The following is a 20,794-nucleotide window of genomic DNA, read 5'->3' as shown; positions in this document are numbered from 1 at the left end:
TGTGTGTGTGTGTGTGTGTGTGTGTGTGTGTGTGTGTGTGTGTGTGTATCTATATATATACGCCACATCTTCTTTATCCATTCATCTACTGATGGACACTCAGGCTGCTTCCATATCTTGGTAACTGTAAAAAGTGCTATGAACATTGAGATGCCTGTATCTTTTCAAATTAGTATTTGTTTCTTTGGTCAATTGCAGTTTTTCACCAGCAATCACAAAATTGTGTGGTATAGTACTCCTTACCTATGGTTCTCACTCATCTACACAGATGAGAAGCAGACTGTCATGGGGAGGGTGCAAAAGGGAAAGAGGCTGGAGCTTTTTATAGCATTTCGGAACTAGGAGGGTTGATGTGAACACATGCAGTTCAGCACCGGGGACACTCCAATTCTGCAAGGTGCAGGGCTTTGATACTTCTTCCAGAGGATCTCAGCACCTCATACCAAAACAAATCCCTCTAAAGGACTTCAAGGATTCTATTGGTTTTGTAGGGGTTTTAAAGTTTGCTTTGGTTTTACAATGTATAGGAGTTATAAACTTACAGGAAAACATATATACCTAGTTTTATGTTACTAAAATTAAGATAAAAATTCATTCAAGTCAACACTGGTGCTTTGGGTTTTTTTTTCTTAAAAGGGGTCCACATATTACTTTATTTTTTTCATTTTTTAATTTTTTGACCACACCACACGGCCTGCAGGACGCCAGTTCCAGACCAGGGACTGAACGCGTGTCCCAGCAGTGAAAGCACCAAGTCTGAACCACTGGACCGCCAGGGAATTCCCCAGAACGGGTCCACGTTACTTTAAAAACCTCTACCATAACAGTCAGAGACTCCAACTTAAAAAGACTGATTTTTTTAATGCTTAAAATGAGTGGTTGGAAAGCCCCGTATACGGAATGAGGTGTTCCCGGGAGCTGTCTCCCTAGCCACATAGGGATTTTGATAGTTCCATGATAATAGGCTTAGGCTCTGGGACACTCTTAGGCGCCTTAGGGAAGAGAACTGGAGAGAGCATCTGCAGAGGCAAGTCATTCCCTTTTGTTCCTCCCCCGGTGTGAGTTGTCTGGAGGCCCACATAAAAGCAGAGGTGGGATCGTTCAGCTGTCCTAGATGTCTGGAGATCTGGCCACTTGCTTTTGGCTTTGTCATCACTAGTTGTGTAACTAAACGTAGACAAGTCATTTAACCTTGCTGTTAATGGGCTGAATTGTGTCCACCTCCAAAATTCATAGGTCGAAGTCCTAAGTCCTAGCAGCTCACAATGTGACTGTATCTGGAGACAGAGCCTTCCTTTAAACAGGTGATGGAGGTAAAATGAGGTCATGCAGGTAGGCCGAACCCAAAATGTCTGGTGCCCTTACACACACAAAGGGAAGACCATGTGAGGACACAGAGAGAAGACGGCCACCTACAAGCCAAGCAGACAGAACTCAGAAGAAGCTAACCTTACCAACACCTTGATCTCAGACTTTCAGCCTCCAGAACCGTGAGAAGATAAATTTCTATTGTTTAAGCTGCCCACTCTGTGGTGCTTTATTATTGGCAGCCCTAATAGACTAATACACTTGGCTTAGTCTCTTTAGAAGAGTAATGGTGCTATCTCAGACAACCTCTCTGGTGGCTAGTGGCCCACGTTAGATAAGGTATGTCAGAGTATTATACAGATACAGCACTCTATGGATCTCAACCTGATAATATCCTTTAACTCCATTCAAGCTTTGAAAACTTGATTTCGCTTTGGCCTTGTTGAGACTCTAACCAGAGAACCCAAATAAGCCACACTGTGCCTGGACCAACCCTAGAACCTATCAGATAAATAAAGATGTCGTTTTAAGCTGCCAAATTTGCAGTGATTTGTTACAGCAGCCACAGGAAACTAACACATTAACAACACAGCGAAAGATAAACACTATCACTTCACAGGTGGTCATTTTACAACAAAGCAATAGGACACACAGACAGAAACTGAGATCATGTGACAAAAAGGATAAATCATATCTTGTCAAGGCAAGAATCCATATGACATAGAATGTTTATGTTATCTTTAAATTTGTTACCAGAATAAAAACACAAAAATTTTAAATTTCCATAGAGAACTTTCAGATCTCCAAGTTATACTTCTACCATCTAATACATTTTCATACCATTTGGTAATTACTGACCTAAAAGATCTACTGATAAGCTTCAAAGAGACCTGAACTAACAAAATGGTGTGTAAAATATCTGTAAGTTGGGTATCCATCTATTTTCTAAAGGCCTATTACTTCACTAGATTCGCAGAGATATTATGGTTAAGAAGCATTGCTTTGTAGCATTTTTCGCTTTCAGTTCTGCCCACCTTGCTGTCTGCCCTGCCACAGGGGATAAGGTCACTGTTGGATCAGCTGGGGTGGGCTGCCCCTGGTTTTCAGTCACCTTTCCTAAGATGCCCCTTCATTAATACAGACATGACCCACGTTTTTAGGAATCAGAAAATGGTGTTAAATAGTATCACTTTCAGGGTTCCACGACCTACCTCTAGCAGCATCTTCACGTCCCAAGCATCCTTTTCTTCACTTGGGTAACTTTTTGCCATATTGAAGTGCCTTTCACCAGGTCTCACCTCTTGTGGAGACTTGAGAATGCGAATCTATACTTAAAGAGATAAAATACTTAGAACACTTCAGAAAAAAGTCACAAGACTGAAATAATACTGCATTGTTTCAGCTATTCAAAAAAAGACCATCTACCATTCTTTAAAAAAAAAAAGTTTTAGAGTCAAAATTCCATAAAATTCTTCAGCTCTAATAACTGTTTAATTTAAAAACAAACTGAGAAGCAAATGGTATGGAAAACACATATGTCAAAGAATGATTTATAAATGTACTCCTAAAATTTTATTTCCTCTATATTTAGTTGGAAAAAATGAAAACCTAGGTTCCATGAGCCTAAAATAATTTATTCCAACTACAGTCACTGATTCAGAGATACAGAACAATAAGATGTGCAGCACCGCACACCACAGGAGTAAGAGTACAAAAAATAAGGGCTTTTCCTTACACACAGTACAAATTCATATTAGTCCTAATTTTTTAAAAAAGGAACAAAGGTTTCTCTCCAAAGGAGATGAAACGTATAGGTTGGAAAATCTGGCAAAGGAACAGTGCCATGCTCAGCTCATTGTGTCTGGTATCTCTTCCAGATCTGCCTGCCTACAGAGGGGATACTGGGGTCTGCTCTGCCACCACGTGGTAAGCTCACTGGGGCGGCTCTGCAGCTTTGGCGGTGGGTGATCAAGATCAATTCTGCGATGAACCAGGTGAGGGCCCACTGTGACAGCATATCTAAACCACAGCCTCCAACCCACCTATCATCTTTAAAGAAACGGGTTTTTTAATCTCCTATCACACCTAATTTTTTCAATTGTTTCCAAATTTTAAAGCAAAAAGGAGCTTTATTTATTGGTCTTCTAAAACTCAAACATGATGCAGCTATTTTAAACAAGTGACACAACTTTATTGTACCACAATGGAATAATCACCAACATACTCATGAAATGAAAAAGCAAGGTGCAAGAGTACAACATACCACAAATATGTCAAATATACACATATACAAACACATGCTATGCATGCATAAAATATCTCTGGAAAGATATGGATGAAACTAGTGACACGGATGTCTCTGGGGAAAGGAACTGGTTTGACAATGGGTAGAGGTTGAGGAGACTTACTTTTCACTGGCTTTTGTACCGTGTATATATTACCTATTCAAATAATAACTTAAAAAAGAAAATGCAAAACAGTAAAAGAATGGAAAAGGGGAAAATAATTCTCTTAGTTTTCTACAAGTACTATAAAAGTTTAGCATTTATAAGTACGATTTCAAATGCTTTTTTCTTTTTATTCTCTAAATTCTAACCTACAGGACCTATAAGAATATGTCTAGTTTAGTACAAAGAGCCTGGAAAAAATAGAGACAATAATTTCCTTAATTTACATGTCAAAATGTCTGTCCAAAGCAATACCCAATTTCAGAAGTCTTGTTAATCAGTCTTATGAATTTGGAACAATTTTTACTATGTGATATAATTAGGATGACATTAATACATCATTGCTGGACATACTCTATTGACAGATAAGAACTCAGGAGATTTTTGGGAAAAGAGATCTAATGGTTCTGTATGTATAAACGCCTTGCAAATGTACATAGTATTTTTAAGTAAATTTTCTAAGCATTCAACAATACGTGCTAGAATTCTAACTACAGACATTAAGCATAATCATAGAAAACTAAAGCAAGGCAGGGGATAAAAAGGCTATGAATTCAGAAAAAAGAGAGATCATAGCAGCATAAGGTGGCCTTCTGACTAAAATAAGCCTAAGAAAAGAATATTTCATAATCTATAAATAATATCAAAACACTGTTAAGTTTATCAGATAAAAATCACTGGCATTTCAGAATATTTATTTATGAGTAAAGTAGAAGATAAGTTTCTGGGTTGTGAAAACAAGCGACAAATATTTACAACACATAACTTAGCTGAGTATTATAACCCACATCCATTGATAAATACCTGCTCTATCTGTATTCCGTAACCTTTAAAACCTGCATTGTCCCATGAAGTGTTCCGATAGATGTCATCAACTCTGTCAATTAGCTCTATCTGTGTGTATAAAAGGGCGAGAGAAAGACATTATGTATATCTTTACCACTCTTAGCAATGTAATATAAGTTCTGCAGGGGTAAAAAAAAAAAATCAGTTCAGATAAAATACCATTGTAAAAGTTTCACCAATTACAAAAACTCGCATTAAGATGTTATGCTTTACGTTGACAGCGCTAATAAAGAAATTATTCCTAGCCTCAAACTTAAAATGTTGGTACCAGAATAAAGCAGTGGTACAGTTTATCCCAAATTTCAGGTAATCAACTGCAAAGGGAACCAAAATATCAAGTAACAAGTTTTTTTAAAAACTGCCATTCCAGGGCTTCCCTGGCGCAGTGGTTGAGAGTCCACCTGCCGATGCAGGGGACACGGGTTCGTGCTGTGGTCCGGGAAGATCCCACATGCCGCGGAGCGGCTGGGCCCGTGAGCCATGGCCGCTAAGCCTGCGTGTCTGGAACCTGTGCTCCGCAACGGGAGAGGCCACAACAGTGAGAGGCCTGTGTACCGCAAAAAAAAAAAAAAAAAAAAAACTGCCATTCCAGTCAACTACAGAAATGAAAGTTGAAAGTCAATCAATTTACCTAAAATATTCCTAAAAATAAGTACTCTGTTCATTCTATCTCTTGCCACGTACCTCAGAAAAACATCTTCTTCAGAAAGAGGTAAGGAACAGTGACAGATACTGCTAACCCTACACAAGACCCTCCCTGGGCAAAGTTCAGCACCGAGGACCAGGTAGAAACAGAGAGAGAGGAATGAGGTCTCACCACACCTCCTTTCTCCTGTCCTCTGATTTGGGGAGGGGGAAAGTGGGTAGAGCTACTGAGGGAGGAGCCACAGTACAATAGCCAAGGACAATTCAAACTATTGAATATATAGGAACAGAATACTCATTACCAATCTGCTCCTCAAAGAGAAGGTTTTATTGTTCAAAAACTGGGTAAATGAGGTTTGTTCTGGCAGCTGTGAAGCACATTATACATCTAAGAAATTGTTCTTTGCTTATAGTAACTGTAAACCAAGAAATGCAATTTTTAACACCAGACCTCTCATTATATTCATATTCTTGGTGTAATGAACAAAGAAGCAAACTAAGAGCCCCTAATACAAAACCCATACTAAGAAAGCATCTTTTCAAGAAGGACTCTCTTACTTAGGAACAAGAACTATAGTGACTTCACACACTACTCCTACTACCCTCATAATAAATTCACTTGACGTGGAAGGGAAGGGAAAGAAGGGTGAGGAAGGGCACAAAAAAACACAGAATGGGAATAGCAAGGCAAGGAGAAAGACGTCTTTGCTGCACCGGGCTCTGCACTACGAATGAATAGCTGCATTCTCTTATTCCCTCAACATCATTTCTGTCAGTGCCAAGTTATCACGAGGAATGAGGTCATACTGACAAAAAAAAAGTCAATGAAATGTGATTCCCTTGACTTTTAAAATTACAATAGTAAATGCTTAAAAATCCAGCATCAATACTTCTGTAATCCTGCCTTCAAATCTTTGCCCTATAGTTATGACCACAAAAGTCCCATCTATTTCATCCAGTTATAGTCCAACAATTAGCTATTTTATACCAGTACAACACAAACCAAATTGACCAACTCCTCTGATATATACATATAAGCAAAAATAATACACACAAGTTCATACAAATATCAATACTTTTTTCCCCCACTCTGGAGCATACATCCATACGTGTCACCAACAGGATCACTGCCATTATAGCAGAGATGTTTTCACAGAGTTCACTTCTATAAAGGAAGGCCTACGTTATGAACTTTCCCTAAACATAATATGCATAAAAATTCTGATGTGCAGAAAATCTTAGTTGAAAGGCAAAATGGGGTTTCAAAAATTTGAAACTAGAATCTCTATACAATAATGTAAGAACCTCAGGTGACAGCCCTCAAATATTTTAGGGGATGACAGAGCATCTGAAACAGATCTCATTTCACTATGTTCAAATTATAGCAGTCTTCTCTTAAATGGAATTTGCCTACCTACGTGAGCTTTTCTGTCCATTACCTCATCCAGTATCAAACACTTACCAAGTAGTTTGTAGTTGTACTCTCTTCCCCTCTGCCCATGTATCTGTAAAAGCGATGATCTGCTACCACCAATAATTTACACGTATTCTTCAGGGGATTAGGGTCAGCTCTTCTCTTCACCCGATGAACAAGCTCTAATATGAATTTGGATGCACTATTAAATCAAAATTCATCAAAACAAGGAGTGTTTTATAGTAACATTTTAAATCTACTGTATTTTTGAAACAAATATTATTTGAGCTCAGTATCCTTAACGGTATCTTGAACAGGAAAACAATTTGGAGAAAGACAAAAAGTGAAAAGTAATATGAGGTTTTCAAATTGTAGAATTCAAAACCAAGGAAAAGTGCAAAAGTACTTAACAGAATAAAACAATCACCTATCTATTGCTGGGCTATGAAGGTGTCATTTTCTTCTAGAAGAAGTCTACAAATTAACAAAAGTAACAGTAAAAACATCCAGATAATCAAACATTAAAAAATTAGTGGGGATTCCCTGGCGGTCCAGTGGTTAGGACTCCGCACTTTCACTGCTGAGGGTGCAGGTTCAATCCCTGGTCGGGGAACTGAGATCCCACAAGCCATGCAGGGCAGCCAAAAAAAAAAAAAAAAATTTGAAAAATTATTTTGTGTCAACAGGTCATTTTTTCTTATCACATAATCACACTGTTTAAGAATTTAGTTATATACTAAAATGCTAGTAATATTTTTCTAAAGTTTTCAAAAATGAGGACAGAATATTTCTCCAAGATGGGTAGATGGTCTTTAAATGACTCTAAATTCATCTGTCCCAAGACTGATTAATTTTCTTCTTTCTGAACAGGACAGACCTCTCCTGCTACCAACTAATTTCTTATAAACTTATCTGAAGATTGTTTTTTCACAGTACTATTCTGTCATTTCTAAATACCTACAAATGAAAATATTTTCCCTCAGATTATTCAATTTCCCCTTTCCCCAATCTTTTTAAAAGTCCAATCTTTATTGCCATCATTATTTTCTAGTGTTTTCAATTCTTACAGAAAAAACATCAAGAAATTTCTGAACAAAACTATTTTCAAGCCAAATACTATAGTTACTTGATAATCATGTTCCTTTTTATCAATTAACAACCGCCCACTGAAGACAACTGTTATGCTTGCTTCTTATTTGAAATATATTTTTCTTAGTCTTACCATCAGGTGGCTCTCTGCCTACCAGCCCTTTTGGAAGCAACTCTTCATTATCCGCCTTTATATAACCACACACTTTTGGAGACTGCAAACGTGAAACATTCTTGATATCTTCAGATTTATAAACTAACACTCTTTTGTCTTTAGTATCATTAATTAGTCTCCAAAGTGGCTAAAATAGAAAACAAATATAACTGAGATGGAAAATATAAAAATTCCTAAATATTCAAGCCTTACAACATCCTTTCCTTATTTTTAGATAACATTCATTTCCAGGTTAAGTAAACTGACTAGTCAAAACAAAGTTCTTCTCTGTAAGGACAATGGTCTCATCAGAACCAGATAGCTCAAACAGAAAAGATTCTGTGTATGTGTATGTGTGTGTGTATGTATCTCCATATCCGTCACAGAAATGAAAATCAAAACCTCAAGGAGACCACTTCATACCCACTAGGATGGCTGTAATCAAAAAGACATATAACAACAAGTATTGGCAAGGATGTGGAGAAACCCTCATCTACTGCTGGTGAGAATGGAATACGGAATATAAAATGCAGTAACTGTAAAATGGTGAGAATGTAAAGGGCAGCCACTATGGAAAACAGCCTGGCAGTTCCTCAAAAGGTTAAAAACAGAGTTACCATATGACCCAACAATTCCATTCCTAGTATATTATATACCCAAGATCAATGAAAATATATGCTCACATAAAAACCTGTTCAAAAATGTTCATAGCAGCATTATTCATAACATAAGTAGAAATAACACTAATATCCAACTGATGAATGAATAAGCAAAATGTGGTATATCCAAACAATGGAATATTACTTGGCAATAAAAAGAAATGGTGTACTTGACACATGCTATAACATGAACACTGAAAACATTCAAAATGAAAGTAGCCAGACACAAAAGACCACAGGCTGTGTGACTGCATTTTTATGGAAATGACCAAGCAAATCTAAAGAAACAAAAAAGACAAATCTAAAGAGACAGAGAGTAGATTAGTGGTTTCCTAGAGCTGGGAGGGTTGGGGCGAGGGGGAAGTGGGCTTCTAAGTAATAAACCACTTTTTCAATTTAAAAAATTATTAATCTCATGCAAAAGTACTTCAATAAACCTGATGAGTTTACTTTTAAGTGAACATCTCACAGGGAAATGTTAATTATGGTCATTTTTGTTACTTAGTGAAACCGAGAGATACGGATGGAAAGAGAATTCCTAATTGTCCCAAAGGGTATTTGGAAAAGTGAGGAATCTGAGCAAAATTAACTTGGATCCTAAATGCACCCACTTTGGATTAAGAATTAATAGATGATCCTAAGGAAATAAGCAAACCTGTGCACTGTGGCAGAAACAATGCTGTGCATTCCCCACACGGTTTTATCTTTCTGAGCACAAGAGATTATCTTCCCCAGCCTCCTTTGTAGGCAGGTCAGAGACAAGAGTTTCTGGAACGTGGGTGGAAGTGATGTAGGCCACTTGCAAGCCTAGCCATAAAAATCCCCTGTGGGATCCTCCAGCTGTTTCCCTTCTGTGGCAACCTCAGAGAATATGTGTCCATGTTCCAGAGTATTCTCATTTTCCTAGAGATGCAGAAACACTTCAACCCACAGATCTGTAGCATACGTTTTGTTTTCTGGACTAGTATCTGACATACAGCCATGTGTCTCACACAAATGTGGCCAGTTTGCTCTTGGTTTCTACTGCTAGGATTTCAATGGAAGAATGGCCAGAGCCTGAGTTTCCTACAGTTTCCTCTTTTAACTTCTCAAGACTATGAACTATCACCTTTTATAGATCTTGCATTTCCAGAGCATCTAGGAAAGATTTCATCTTCATCTTTGAGAAGGATTATTAGAGAAAGAATAAAGAAAAAATGAGGCAGTTTCCTCTTCCCATTATCCATCTCACATGTGGCTTTCAATTATTGTACTTAAAAATACAGAGTGCATCCTATGACAGCATCTTAGATATATAAAATATGTGTATTTTTTTAATCATCTATTTTTCTGGTTTAAAAAAAATTTAAATACAAGGAGAAGAGAAGCTCAGTATAAAGACCCTTTTCTTCTTAAAACAACTGCATAATGGCTTTCTAAACATCAGAAATATATGCTCCTGATAAAAATATTCACATGTAGACTTACCTCTATATTATATTCCACCCCATCTGTGTTGATTCTTATTGTAATATCATCATCTCCTATGTGGGCTAGAACCCTAGAGTCAGGCTCACCTTAAGAGAAAAAAAAGTCATTATTAAAAAATATTTAAATCAAAAAATAAACTATGCACTATCAATAAAAATCAAGCAAGCCCTTCTACAGAGTGGAATGTGCCCAGGCACTGTGGAGATGTAAAAAACACAGGCCCAGAAAGCAGCTGGGTTTTTCTCACTCTTAAGGAGGAGCCACAACTCTAGTCATTTGAAATCGGCCTCTTTCCCTGAAGCCTCTAATGAGAATTATCTAGTGTGTTACAGAACAAAACAAACAAGGGTACATTTTCTTCTGGAATAACTTTACCTACTTTGGGGTAAGAAAGAGGAGGCAGAAAGCATGATTCAGAACATACAGGTCTTGAACTGTACTACTTGGGTATTTTAGTGCCATTTTTTTCATATTGCAGAAAATTTTCCAGAAGTAAACTGCAATTGCTTAATATATTTTCTTAAATAAATACATGACAGGATCACAGAGTCAATTATTTTATCTCCTATCTTCCTTGTTTACAATCTCATAAGGGAAGTCGACAATCTCATAAGGGAAGTTGACAATCCCTCCCTGAAGACAAAAGGTTAAATTCGTATGACTTAAGAGGAAATCTGTTGTAATCATGAAAATAGCCAGTTAGTATGACATGCTGGATAATACCCATTTCCTCCTGTTTTAATGTTTCTGCTTCCAGATTTACAAAGCTCAAATAAAACAAACAATAACACTTCTTTGACACCCCTTTTTCCTCCCCTCAAAAAAGAATATATAATCTAGTTCAATCTGGACACCTAAAACCCAAGCACAAAGGCAAACAAATGAGCACCTACTAACCAACCACATGTCCACTGAAGAAGTCCTGCCATTTGACGGGGTACTCGCTTTCATCTTTCCCATCTACCACCACGACTTTGAAGTTTTGGGAAAAGCGTTCAGTACTTGATGTCAGGTATAATTTAAAATGCCTAAAGAAAGAATGCATCTGGACTTGAAGCACATAAAACAGAGGCCTAATTTTCATTTAATTAAACTTACTTAAGAAAAAAGTTGACATGAGTTTACATTAACAAAGTACTATGCAAGTTATAACTACTGTTTTACTTAGTTATAAGGTACTTAGAGTGTTATCTCCAGTAAAGACAAAACAGACTAGTTTCTTTAGTTATAAGAACTTGGCAGACCAAAAGGAACTAAAAGTGGGGGGGGGGGGGAAGATTCAAAGAGCTTATATATTCATCTTTTCTGGAGACTCGGAAAAATAAAGAAACACAACTGGATAGTTTAAGCTGGAGTTCTGCTTATCTTAAAAATTTAGGGAAGACTGATATTACTGGATACCTTTTATTGATCACCTACTCAGTGCTAGCTGCTGTACACTGTCTCCACCTCACACAGTAAAAACTGAGATTAATCAACATGCTCAAGGTTCCACAGCTGATAAACAGAGGAACTGAACACTGAACCTGGCTTTTACTTCAAACGCCTGCACTCCACTGCCTCCAGCAATCAGCTGCTCTTACTGCTGCACAAAATTAATAAATATGCTACTTTCCATGTTTAAAAGCAGCCATGCTTCTTTTCTCCTTCTAAAGAGAACTTACCTTGAAAAAAGTAATCCACAATTACCATGAGGAAAATAAGTATCAGGTATCCAACAAAGATATCAAAATACACACTCCAGTTCTTTAGTTGGTTTAAATACTCTTTTTTTTTTTTTTTTTGTGGTACGCAGGCTTCTCACTATTGTGGCTTCTCCCTTTGCGGAGCACAGGCTCCGGATGCGCAGGCTCCGCGGCATGTGGGATCCTCCCGGACCGGGGCACAAACCCGTGTCCCCTGCATCGGCAGGCGGACTCTCAACCACTGCGCCACCAGGGAAGCCCTAAATACTCTCTTGTACAAGTTTCATTCCTGACATAAAAACTGGACATGGTGAGCAAGAATTTTCAATGATCATTTACAAAATTCTTTCAATGTACCCAAGAACACCAAAGATAAAGGTATGGTTTTTATCTCAGCCACAGGAACTAATTTTGTCAGCTATGGTGTTGAAAATATAAAATGTTACAGGTTTGGTAAATCGAAACTGCCAGGAAGAATCCAGAGTGGGACTATCTCCATGGCAACACTTTTTTAACTTTTTGAGCATAACAAGGTAACTTCAGTTTGTTTGTGGTTTTTTTTAATGGTCATTGGGAAGGAGACACAATAGAACATAATCTCAGAAAACCTTGGAACATTTTCTCCTGCTACCTTAAAACGTACCTTCCCACACACAGTTATGATTTTTTTCCCGTCAGTTATGCTGAGAACTTTGAAAAGAAAAGCATCCCTCCTGGGAATTCCCAGTGGTTAGGACTCTGTGCTTTCACTGCCAAGGGCGCGGGTTCGATCCCTGGTTGGGGAACCAAGATCCTGCGAGCCGGGTGGCACGGCCAAAAACAAACACAAGAAAACAGAACAACAACAACCACCAAAAAGAGCATCCCTCTTATGAATGCCTTATTAGTTAGTTTTAGACTATCTAGGAGTCTCAATACTATTTTTGCTTAATGTTCTTTCCAGGAAAATCACTAGAATTGCACTCTTCATTTTCTACATTAATCTTCTATGTCATAAAGAAAAGGACCAAGTGTTGGTAAAATTCCTGTTTTTTGAGTTTCCAATCTTCACCTTTGAGCTATAAAACCTCCAACAGGATATGTCAGTCAGAACTTATAGTTTACTTTATCCTTCCCAAATTATGTGAAATCGTGTACTTACAGACTTCCTTTAGCAATTTATCTTTCTGACTTTCAAGGATTTACAGTGACTACAAACTGGTGTTAATCAGTCTGAATTAACATTATTTTCGTATCTTTTTCTGGGGTATATACTGTAAAATGATCACCACAATAAGTCTAGTTAACATCCATCACCGCACATAGTTTTTTTTCTCGTGATGAGAACTTTTAAGATCTACTCTTTTAAGGTCTAACTTTCAAATATGTAGTACAGTATTATTAACTATAGTCACCATGCTATACATCATTACATCCTCATAACATGTATGTTATAACTGGAAGTCTGTACCTTGTATCTTTTTTATAGTGTTTTATTTATTTTTGGCTGCGTTGGGTCTTAGTTGCAGCACGCAGGCTCAGTAGTTGCGGCGTGCAGGCTCAGTTGCCCCGCAGCATATGGGATCTTAGTTCCCCGACCAGGGATCAAACCTGCGTCCCCTGAAATGGAAGGTGGATTCTGAACCACTGGACCACCAGGTAAGTCCCCATCATATCTATTTTTAATGGTCCATTTAGCTGGGTATATATCTCTCTCCTTCCTTCCTCCCTCTTTCTTTGTGGCTACATTGGGTCTGCATTGCTGCACGCAGGCTTTCTCTAGCTGTGGCGAGCTGGGGCTACTCTTCATTGCAGAGCACAGGCTTCTCATTGCGGTGGCTTCTCTTGTTGCAGAGCATGGGCTCTAGGCGCACGCGGGCTTCAGTAGTTGCGGCTCGCGGGCTTTAGAGCGCAGGCTCAGCAGTTGTGGTGCTCAGGCTTAATTGCTCTGCGGCATGTGGGATCTTCCCAGACCAGGGCTCGAACCCATGTCCCTTGCACTGGCAGACAGATTCTTAACCACTGTAACACCAGGGAAGTCCCCACTTTCATTTCTTTATCAGTTCTAGCCCTCTTCAAATATTTTGAGATATTTCACTTTTTGTTTGCTTGTTTGTTTTGTAACAACAGAATTTCATTTCTCGTGGTTCTGGAGGCTGGGAAGGCCAGGATCAGGGTGCTGGCAGATTCAGTGTCTGGTGAGAACCCACTTCCTGGTTCAGAGACAGCTACCTTCTCACTGTGTCCTCACATGGCAGAAGGGATGAAGGAGTTCTCTGGGGCCTCTTTTATTTCATGTTTTATTTTATTTTTTGGCCACATGGCATATGGGATCTTAGCTCCCTGACTGGGGATCGAACCCACGCCCCCTGCAGTAGAAGTGTGGAATCTTAACCACTGGACCACCAGGCAAGTCCCTGCGGCCTCTTTTAAAAAGGCACTAATCTCATTCATGAGGGTTTCACCCTCATGACCTAATCACCTCCCAGAGGCCCTGCCTCCTAACACCATTGCATTGGGGGTTAAGATTTCAACAGATGCATTTGTGGGGACACACACAGTCTACAGCAGTCATTTTCACAGTGGACCACCAGGTCAAAGGGGCATAAACACCCTCCAGTTTCTGTTTCTCCTGAGGCCTGGGAATTCATCTCTTCCTAGGTTCCTGTGTATATTTCTTTTCCTTTTTTATTGAAGTATAGTTTATTTACAATATTGTGTTAGTTTCAGGTACACAGCAAAGTGATTCAGTTATATATCTATATATATATGTATACATCTATATTTTTTTCCCTATTCTTTTCCATTATAGTTTATTATAAGATATTGAATATAGTTCCCTGTGATACACATAAATCTTTTATTTTATATACAGTAGTGTGCATTCTGTAAATCCCATAATCCCAATTTATCCACCCCCTTCCCCTTTGGTAACCATAAGTTTGTTTTCTACATCTGTGAGTCTGTTTCTGTTTTGCAAGTGAGTTCACTTGTACTAATTTTTAGATTCCACATATAAGTGATATATAATAGGTATAACTTTTTCCAAAAAAATTATAACATTATCAAAATAGTATTAAAATATTTGTATTATTTTTTTTTAATTAACTGTAATTGTTTTCCCAAAGATACATTTTTTTTTCATATACACCCATCATACACTGTAACCCAAAAAAGCAGTGTACATGAAATAAGAGAAAATAAATTAAAAATCCTTACCAAAGCATAGGTAAGGAGGCTCTAGGCTGGAGCACAGCTGAGTTTCCAGCAATATAAGGAGGCTCAAAAGTTTCTTTTAAGAATGCCTGCTAGCAAGGGCTCCAGCCAGGTGGTTGGTTGGTCTGTAAGTCATTCTTGAGTACTTGAAACAGTTCTGTGGTTTTTGTTTTTTTTTTTCTTAGCATTTAGAATAGCCATCATTGTCCTGCAATAGGCAGAGCTATTACGTCCAGGAAAAATGAGGGAGGGAACCACAGAGGCAGCGTGAGATCCAAATACAGCATTCAAAGGTAATTGGTCCAGTGGTGCCTAGGGAAGGAGGAAGGGGATGGCACTCCCGGGTTAGCCATCTTCCTTCAGGGGTGTGTACTAGCCGTTTTCTTCATGGATCTGCACCAAGGACTTGTAGGACTGCTGTGCTCTTGTCAGGCTGTATTGAGATTTGCTGGCTCCAAACTGCACTCGTGCTTTTCCCTTCACCAGTGTGGCACTGATCTGCATGATCACTGACTCTATTCACTGCTCCAGCCCTGCTTGGTGAGAAGTTCCATGCAGATGGCACCTCCGCCCAGAACATACCCCCAGGAGAGGACTGGAGACACAACCCTGACAAACGGCGCCTCAAAGGGAAAGTTATCTTTAAAAGAAAAGTTAAGTAGAATGAAGTCAGCTCCTTTTTTCTCTTTGAGGATCTGGAGATCGTTGTGCAAAGTGCTGTCCTGGTCAGCTTTGAGGAGTCTGACATTCCAATCATACAGACTGTCATTCATGAGTTCGACTGCATAGTTTCCACCTCTGAAACTCTGTGATGGGTATATATCCCTGAGCTCCTTCATCAGCCGGTCAGTAGCCTGCACGGAGACAGACAGCGCACCATTTAAGTAATCTTGCCTCAGGTTCTTTTTAATTTTCTCTGGTATGGCCAAGTCTTCTTTTCCGATGCCGTCATCTTCAGACTTCTTGCCCTCAGCTGGCTCTTCTTCTTTCATTTCACAGTGATCAGCAGCCAAGTTAGGGTCATCGGACTCCACTGACCAGATGGGGGCACAGCAGGGTACGACTCCATGATGTTGCAGTGGATGCAGACGGGATCCCCAGGCACTGACCCCCGTGGGGGGAGATGCGGTTCAGGCGCGGCCCCCTCACCTCGGCCCCTCCGGCCCCAGCCAGCAGGAACTCGCAGCTCAGCTCGTCCAGGCAGGCGCTGGCAAGGCGGAAGCGCTCGTGGCCGCAGTGAAAGGTGGACTCGGGCAGGGCCCCCGCCCCGGACCCACCCCCTGGTCCGGCCCCCGGTGCCACTCCCTGGCCCCCCGGCCGCTGCCCCTGCGACTGCGGCTGCCCCTGCGGCTGCTGCATCCTCCGCTCTGCTCCGGGGCCAGCGAGCCGGGAGCCTCCGGCCTCCGCCGCCACCGCCCTCATTACTTTAATAGTAATACTATTTCTTGATTTATAAAAAAGAGGGACTATAACTTCTGGGTAAATTTCAAAGTTTTTTTTCCCCATAAGATTACTCTTTAACTCATCATACAATCTCTCAGTGTTTCCATGCTTTTTCAACCATTAATAATCACATCAAAATTTAATGTTATGATCTTAAATTATTTTGCTTTCATCTACCATCTAAAAACAGAACATCTCATTTACCATCACCATCAAATAATGAGTGGCTTCATATAGGCAGTTCAGCCCTCTACAATTTGATCATTTCAAGTATCCCATTTTTTTTTTCTTTTAAGCTTCAATAACACAGTATAACAGAAAAGAAAGGGTATGGGCTTTGGATTCTGACATACCTGACTCAAATCCCACCTCCACCACCGACTTGCTGTTTGATCTCGGCCTTAACTTCTGAACCTAATTTATCTTCATCTATAAGTGGAAGTAATACCAACTACTAACTGAAGAATTTTGAGGGTTAAATGAAATAAACTACTTTAAAGTACCCGGTACAAAGTTCTCATATATTGTTAGATACACTTCCTGTTAAACATTTAAGATGAAAATTTAAATTATAAATTTCTCTGCTTCCTTACACAGAGGGAAGATAAGGAGATGTTGTTTAACATTTCCTTAATGAATCAATGGCATCTATGAAACACGAAAGAGAAGTATGTTAGGCTATGGCAGTGTCTGACCCTAGAGTAAGGATTCTACAGGCTACCTCAAGTCTAGCTTCAAAAGAAACCCAGAAAACTAAACTTTGAGTTCATATCATTTTAAAGTCTTCTCCCGTCCTCCTTTGCTCCTACTCATTTCTTGCTGCTACGTCTCCACTCCTTTGTCAAACTCTTCATCAGCATAGCAGAAATAACACAAGTTTTGGAAGTCAGACTTGTGTTCAAATCCTTTAACTTCCACTTTCTAGTTGAGTGACTTTGGGCAACTTACCTAACCTCTCTGAGCTTCAGTTTTTCTTTGCCTTCAAAAAGGGAGTAACAAAGACTTCTACGCAAAGTATGGTGAGAATCAGAGATAATATATGTAAAGTGCCTACTGAAGTAAATACCTGATAAACTATAGCTATTATTAATATCACCACTCTGCTCAAATTTGCTATAGGTGAAGCTAGATAACCTATACTGCAATATTTTGACATAAAATCCAACAAAAAGAAATCATTCAAAAATAATCTTCCCTGGTGGCTCAGTGGTTGAGAGTCCGCCTGCCGATGCAGGGGACACGGGTTCGTGCCACGGAGCGGCTGGGCCCGTGAGCCACGGCCGCTGAGCCTGCGCGTCCGGAGCCTGTGCTCCGCAATGGTAAAGGCCACAACAGTGAGAGGCCCGCGTACCGCAAAAAACAAAAACAAAAACAAAAATAATCTAAGGATGATGGCAATAACTAGGAAAAATAAAAAGATATAGTAAAAATATTTGCATAAAATATCAGTAACACATGTGATGATGGATTCATTTCCTTAACACCAAGCACTACTACAATTCAGTAACCCAAAGGATAAACCCAACAGAAAAATGGTAAACAGATACGAAAAGGCAGACAGAAAAATAACTTATAAACACATGAAAAGATGATCAACTTTACACAAAATTAAAATCAAAACATTTGTGAGGTGCCATCCCCTTTCAGAGCAAGAAAAGTCAAAGGCTGATAAAACCTAGTATTGGCAAAAGGATAACAAGAAAGAGGTAAACTCACACACTGTTGCCAGAAGAATAAATTGGTCTAATGTCTTTAGGAGGAAACATGTCAACATCAATAAACATTTATAATATGTATACCCTTGATCCAGTACAGTAATTCACCTTTTAAGAATGTATCCTATAAAAATACCTAGATATGGTAAATGTATAAAGATATTCACTGGAGCACTGTTTGTTACAGGAAAAAAAATCACTTTGATTAAACAGTATCCATCTGTACGGTACTACTCAACAAACTGTCATAATTTTACGCAACAGGAAAATTTATGCAGCTGTTAAAAATGAGGTAAATCTATGTTATCTATATCACCTACATATATATAGATCTATATGCAAAAAATATGCATTAAAATCTTTTGGAAGTTTATACAGGAAACTTTCTGGGTCTGGGAAGTAAAAACTTCTCACACCCTCTATAGTTTTGTTTTGTTTTTTGCCACGCCACACAGCATGCGGGATCTTAGTTCCCTGACCAGGGATCAAACCTGTGCCCCCTGCAGTGGAAGCATGGAGTCTTAACCACTGGGCCACCAGGGAAGTCCCTCTGTAGTTTGTTTTTTAAATCAGGTGCATATATTACTTTTATATATGTGTTGGAGAAGTCCTACCCTATGTGTAAAGAAAAAGCCCATTTATATGTTCCCAATGTTTGTTATTTGATATTAGTAAAGCTCCCTAAAAACACTTTAGAAAGAGGCCTGTTATTATCTAACACATTTACATCTGCAAAACATGAGATATTAAAATTAATGCCCAAATAGACCACATCTATCAGTTTGTGCTATGACATAAGAGCAATTCAATGTGGAAAGAGACCCAGCTCACCACTAGGCTGTGGAGTCCTAAACAAATCCTTTATCTCTAAACCTCAGTGTCTTCATATATAAAATTAAGACAGTACTTAGTATAAGGTGGACAATTCTAAAGTAGCACAAAAGTATTATAATCATTCAATTAATTAAAATTCTTTGTTAGAATTCAAAAAAATAAATAAATATACCATCATTAATTCCTTTGGAATACACATCTACTTTTTAAAAAATAGTCATTATATGAATTTTAGAATAAGCAATACACTATTATAAGAATCATGACAGACTATAATTATATTACAAATCTTTAAAATGTAACTTTCTAAGATTTAATTAGACACTCCAATTTTTCTGCTTTTACCAAACCAAGTTCCTCATTGCCCCAACATTATTCTATGAATAATTCAAATTACCTTTTCAAGGCTGAAAAAATTAGTAGTGTTTCTAAGTGTGTTGAAGCCTGTAGATCCCTTTTTCTTACAGAGTGCTGTTGGATATTGGATAAAGAGAGGATATCGTAGTCTGAGAGCAAAGAATCAAGCTTTTCTGAAATAAAGGTAAAAAGGTTATTAACACCTAAACCTACTAATCAATTGTAATATCATTAACATGAGAGTCAGACAACAAACTCTTCCTGATGTAATGCCCCAGCACGACCTACAAAATACTCTTACCAAACCCACATACACATACACACATACATACACACACACACACACACACACACACACACATATACACACCAGTCTTTAAGACAAAAAGGGATTAGAGGTTGCCAAATTAAATAACAACTTTAGGAAGTAATCAGCCACACCCAAAATGTTCCATTCCTGCAAAACAAATGACCCAATTTCTCCAGGAAACAAATGGCATGAGAAAGAAGGGAGGTGGAGACAGAAGGACTTAAGAATACAGCAAGCAAGCCAGTGTGTGAGCCATTTTGGATCCTAGGCCAAGCAAATCAGTTGTGGAAAGATATCTGTGACCATCAGGGAAATGTGAACATGAGTCCATGTTCATATTAGATGCTAATAATTTTGATATCTCAGAGAGTATCACAGTATGCAGTGAACTAACTTCTAAATTCAAGGCATTTCTGGCTTGTATGGTTAGAATTTTTAAGATCAAGCCTGCCAACTTGACCTGCCCACTGCCCACTTGGGCTACATCAATTCCTTATCAGTTGATGTACAGTAACAAAAGAGCAACAAATGTATTAATGGCCTGAGGAAACCAAACTGGGAAAGTAAATCTTTTACAGAAAATCTTTTATAGAAAAACCACATATTCCAAATTAGAGAGCAAAGAAGTGGTAATATCCCTATCATTGTTGCCCTCAACAGACACAGCAGAATATCAATCCACCAGACAGCAGGAAGTATAAGTGGTAAGACCAAACCAATCCCTAGGAAAAGAAAAACATTAATTATTTTACCAGGCTGACTTGGAACCCAGGAAAAGCAAAGATGGACTGCCCCAAAGATAGAACAAGCACAAATAAGTTTTTCTTTGGTATAGAGCAAGAGAAAACACTATAGAGTATATGCTACCCCCGTAAGTCACTCTTTATCAACAGCAACTCAGCTGTCTCTCCCACAATCAGGAGGATTTTTGGAAGACAATTTTGGTGACTTAAGTCTCTGTAAAAACTGTCTAAAAATATTTGAGCTGATGCTTTCCTTTTCTCTCAACAAATATCACTGGAGAAGCAATGGTATTCAAAATCATTCCACTGGACTTAGAATGTCCTCAAAATATAGCAGCAGGAGCTTAAAATACAAGTGTGTTGCTACTGCAGTTAAATATGCTCACAAAACCATTTTTAAAAGAAAGAATCCACCCAATACTTTTCTCCGTCCTCTTCCCCTGAATAGCCTCAATTGGCTCTTTCATCCGTTCATTCACT

General features: G+C 38.7%; 1 protein-coding gene and 1 pseudogene across 2 annotated transcripts in view; both read right to left on the bottom strand.

Moving 5' to 3' along the window:
* The window catches only part of ADAM17 (ADAM metallopeptidase domain 17), a 52,418-nt gene that overhangs the window by 21,675 nt on the left and 9,949 nt on the right, over window positions 1–20,794 (bottom strand). Inside the window, exons 2-8 of one of the 2 annotated variants that reach the window (XM_029231499.1) lie at window positions 19,302–19,434; window positions 10,930–11,060; window positions 10,030–10,118; window positions 7,883–8,051; window positions 6,709–6,842; window positions 4,560–4,649; window positions 2,520–2,633 (exon numbers count right to left, since the gene is read on the bottom strand). In XM_029231499.1, the coding sequence (XP_029087332.1) occupies window positions 2,520–2,633; window positions 4,560–4,649; window positions 6,709–6,842; window positions 7,883–8,051; window positions 10,030–10,118; window positions 10,930–11,060; window positions 19,302–19,434 (860 nt within the window). Of the gene's footprint in view, window positions 1–2,519; window positions 2,634–4,559; window positions 4,650–6,708; window positions 6,843–7,882; window positions 8,052–10,029; window positions 10,119–10,929; window positions 11,061–14,915; window positions 15,108–19,301; window positions 19,435–20,794 lie in introns of those variants that run through there. The other variant, XM_029231500.1, reaches the window with a different exon arrangement.
* LOC114900404 lies at window positions 15,258–17,583 on the bottom strand (annotated as a pseudogene).

The sequence above is a fragment of the Monodon monoceros genome, unplaced genomic scaffold, assembly GCF_005190385.1.
Source record: "Monodon monoceros isolate NGI ecotype Baffin Bay Population unplaced genomic scaffold, NGI_Narwhal_1 Super_Scaffold_19, whole genome shotgun sequence".
Taxonomy (NCBI): Eukaryota; Metazoa; Chordata; class Mammalia; order Artiodactyla; family Monodontidae; genus Monodon; species Monodon monoceros.
The sequence above is the reverse complement of the archived record's forward strand: the minus strand, read 5'-3'. Positions and strand labels throughout refer to the sequence as shown.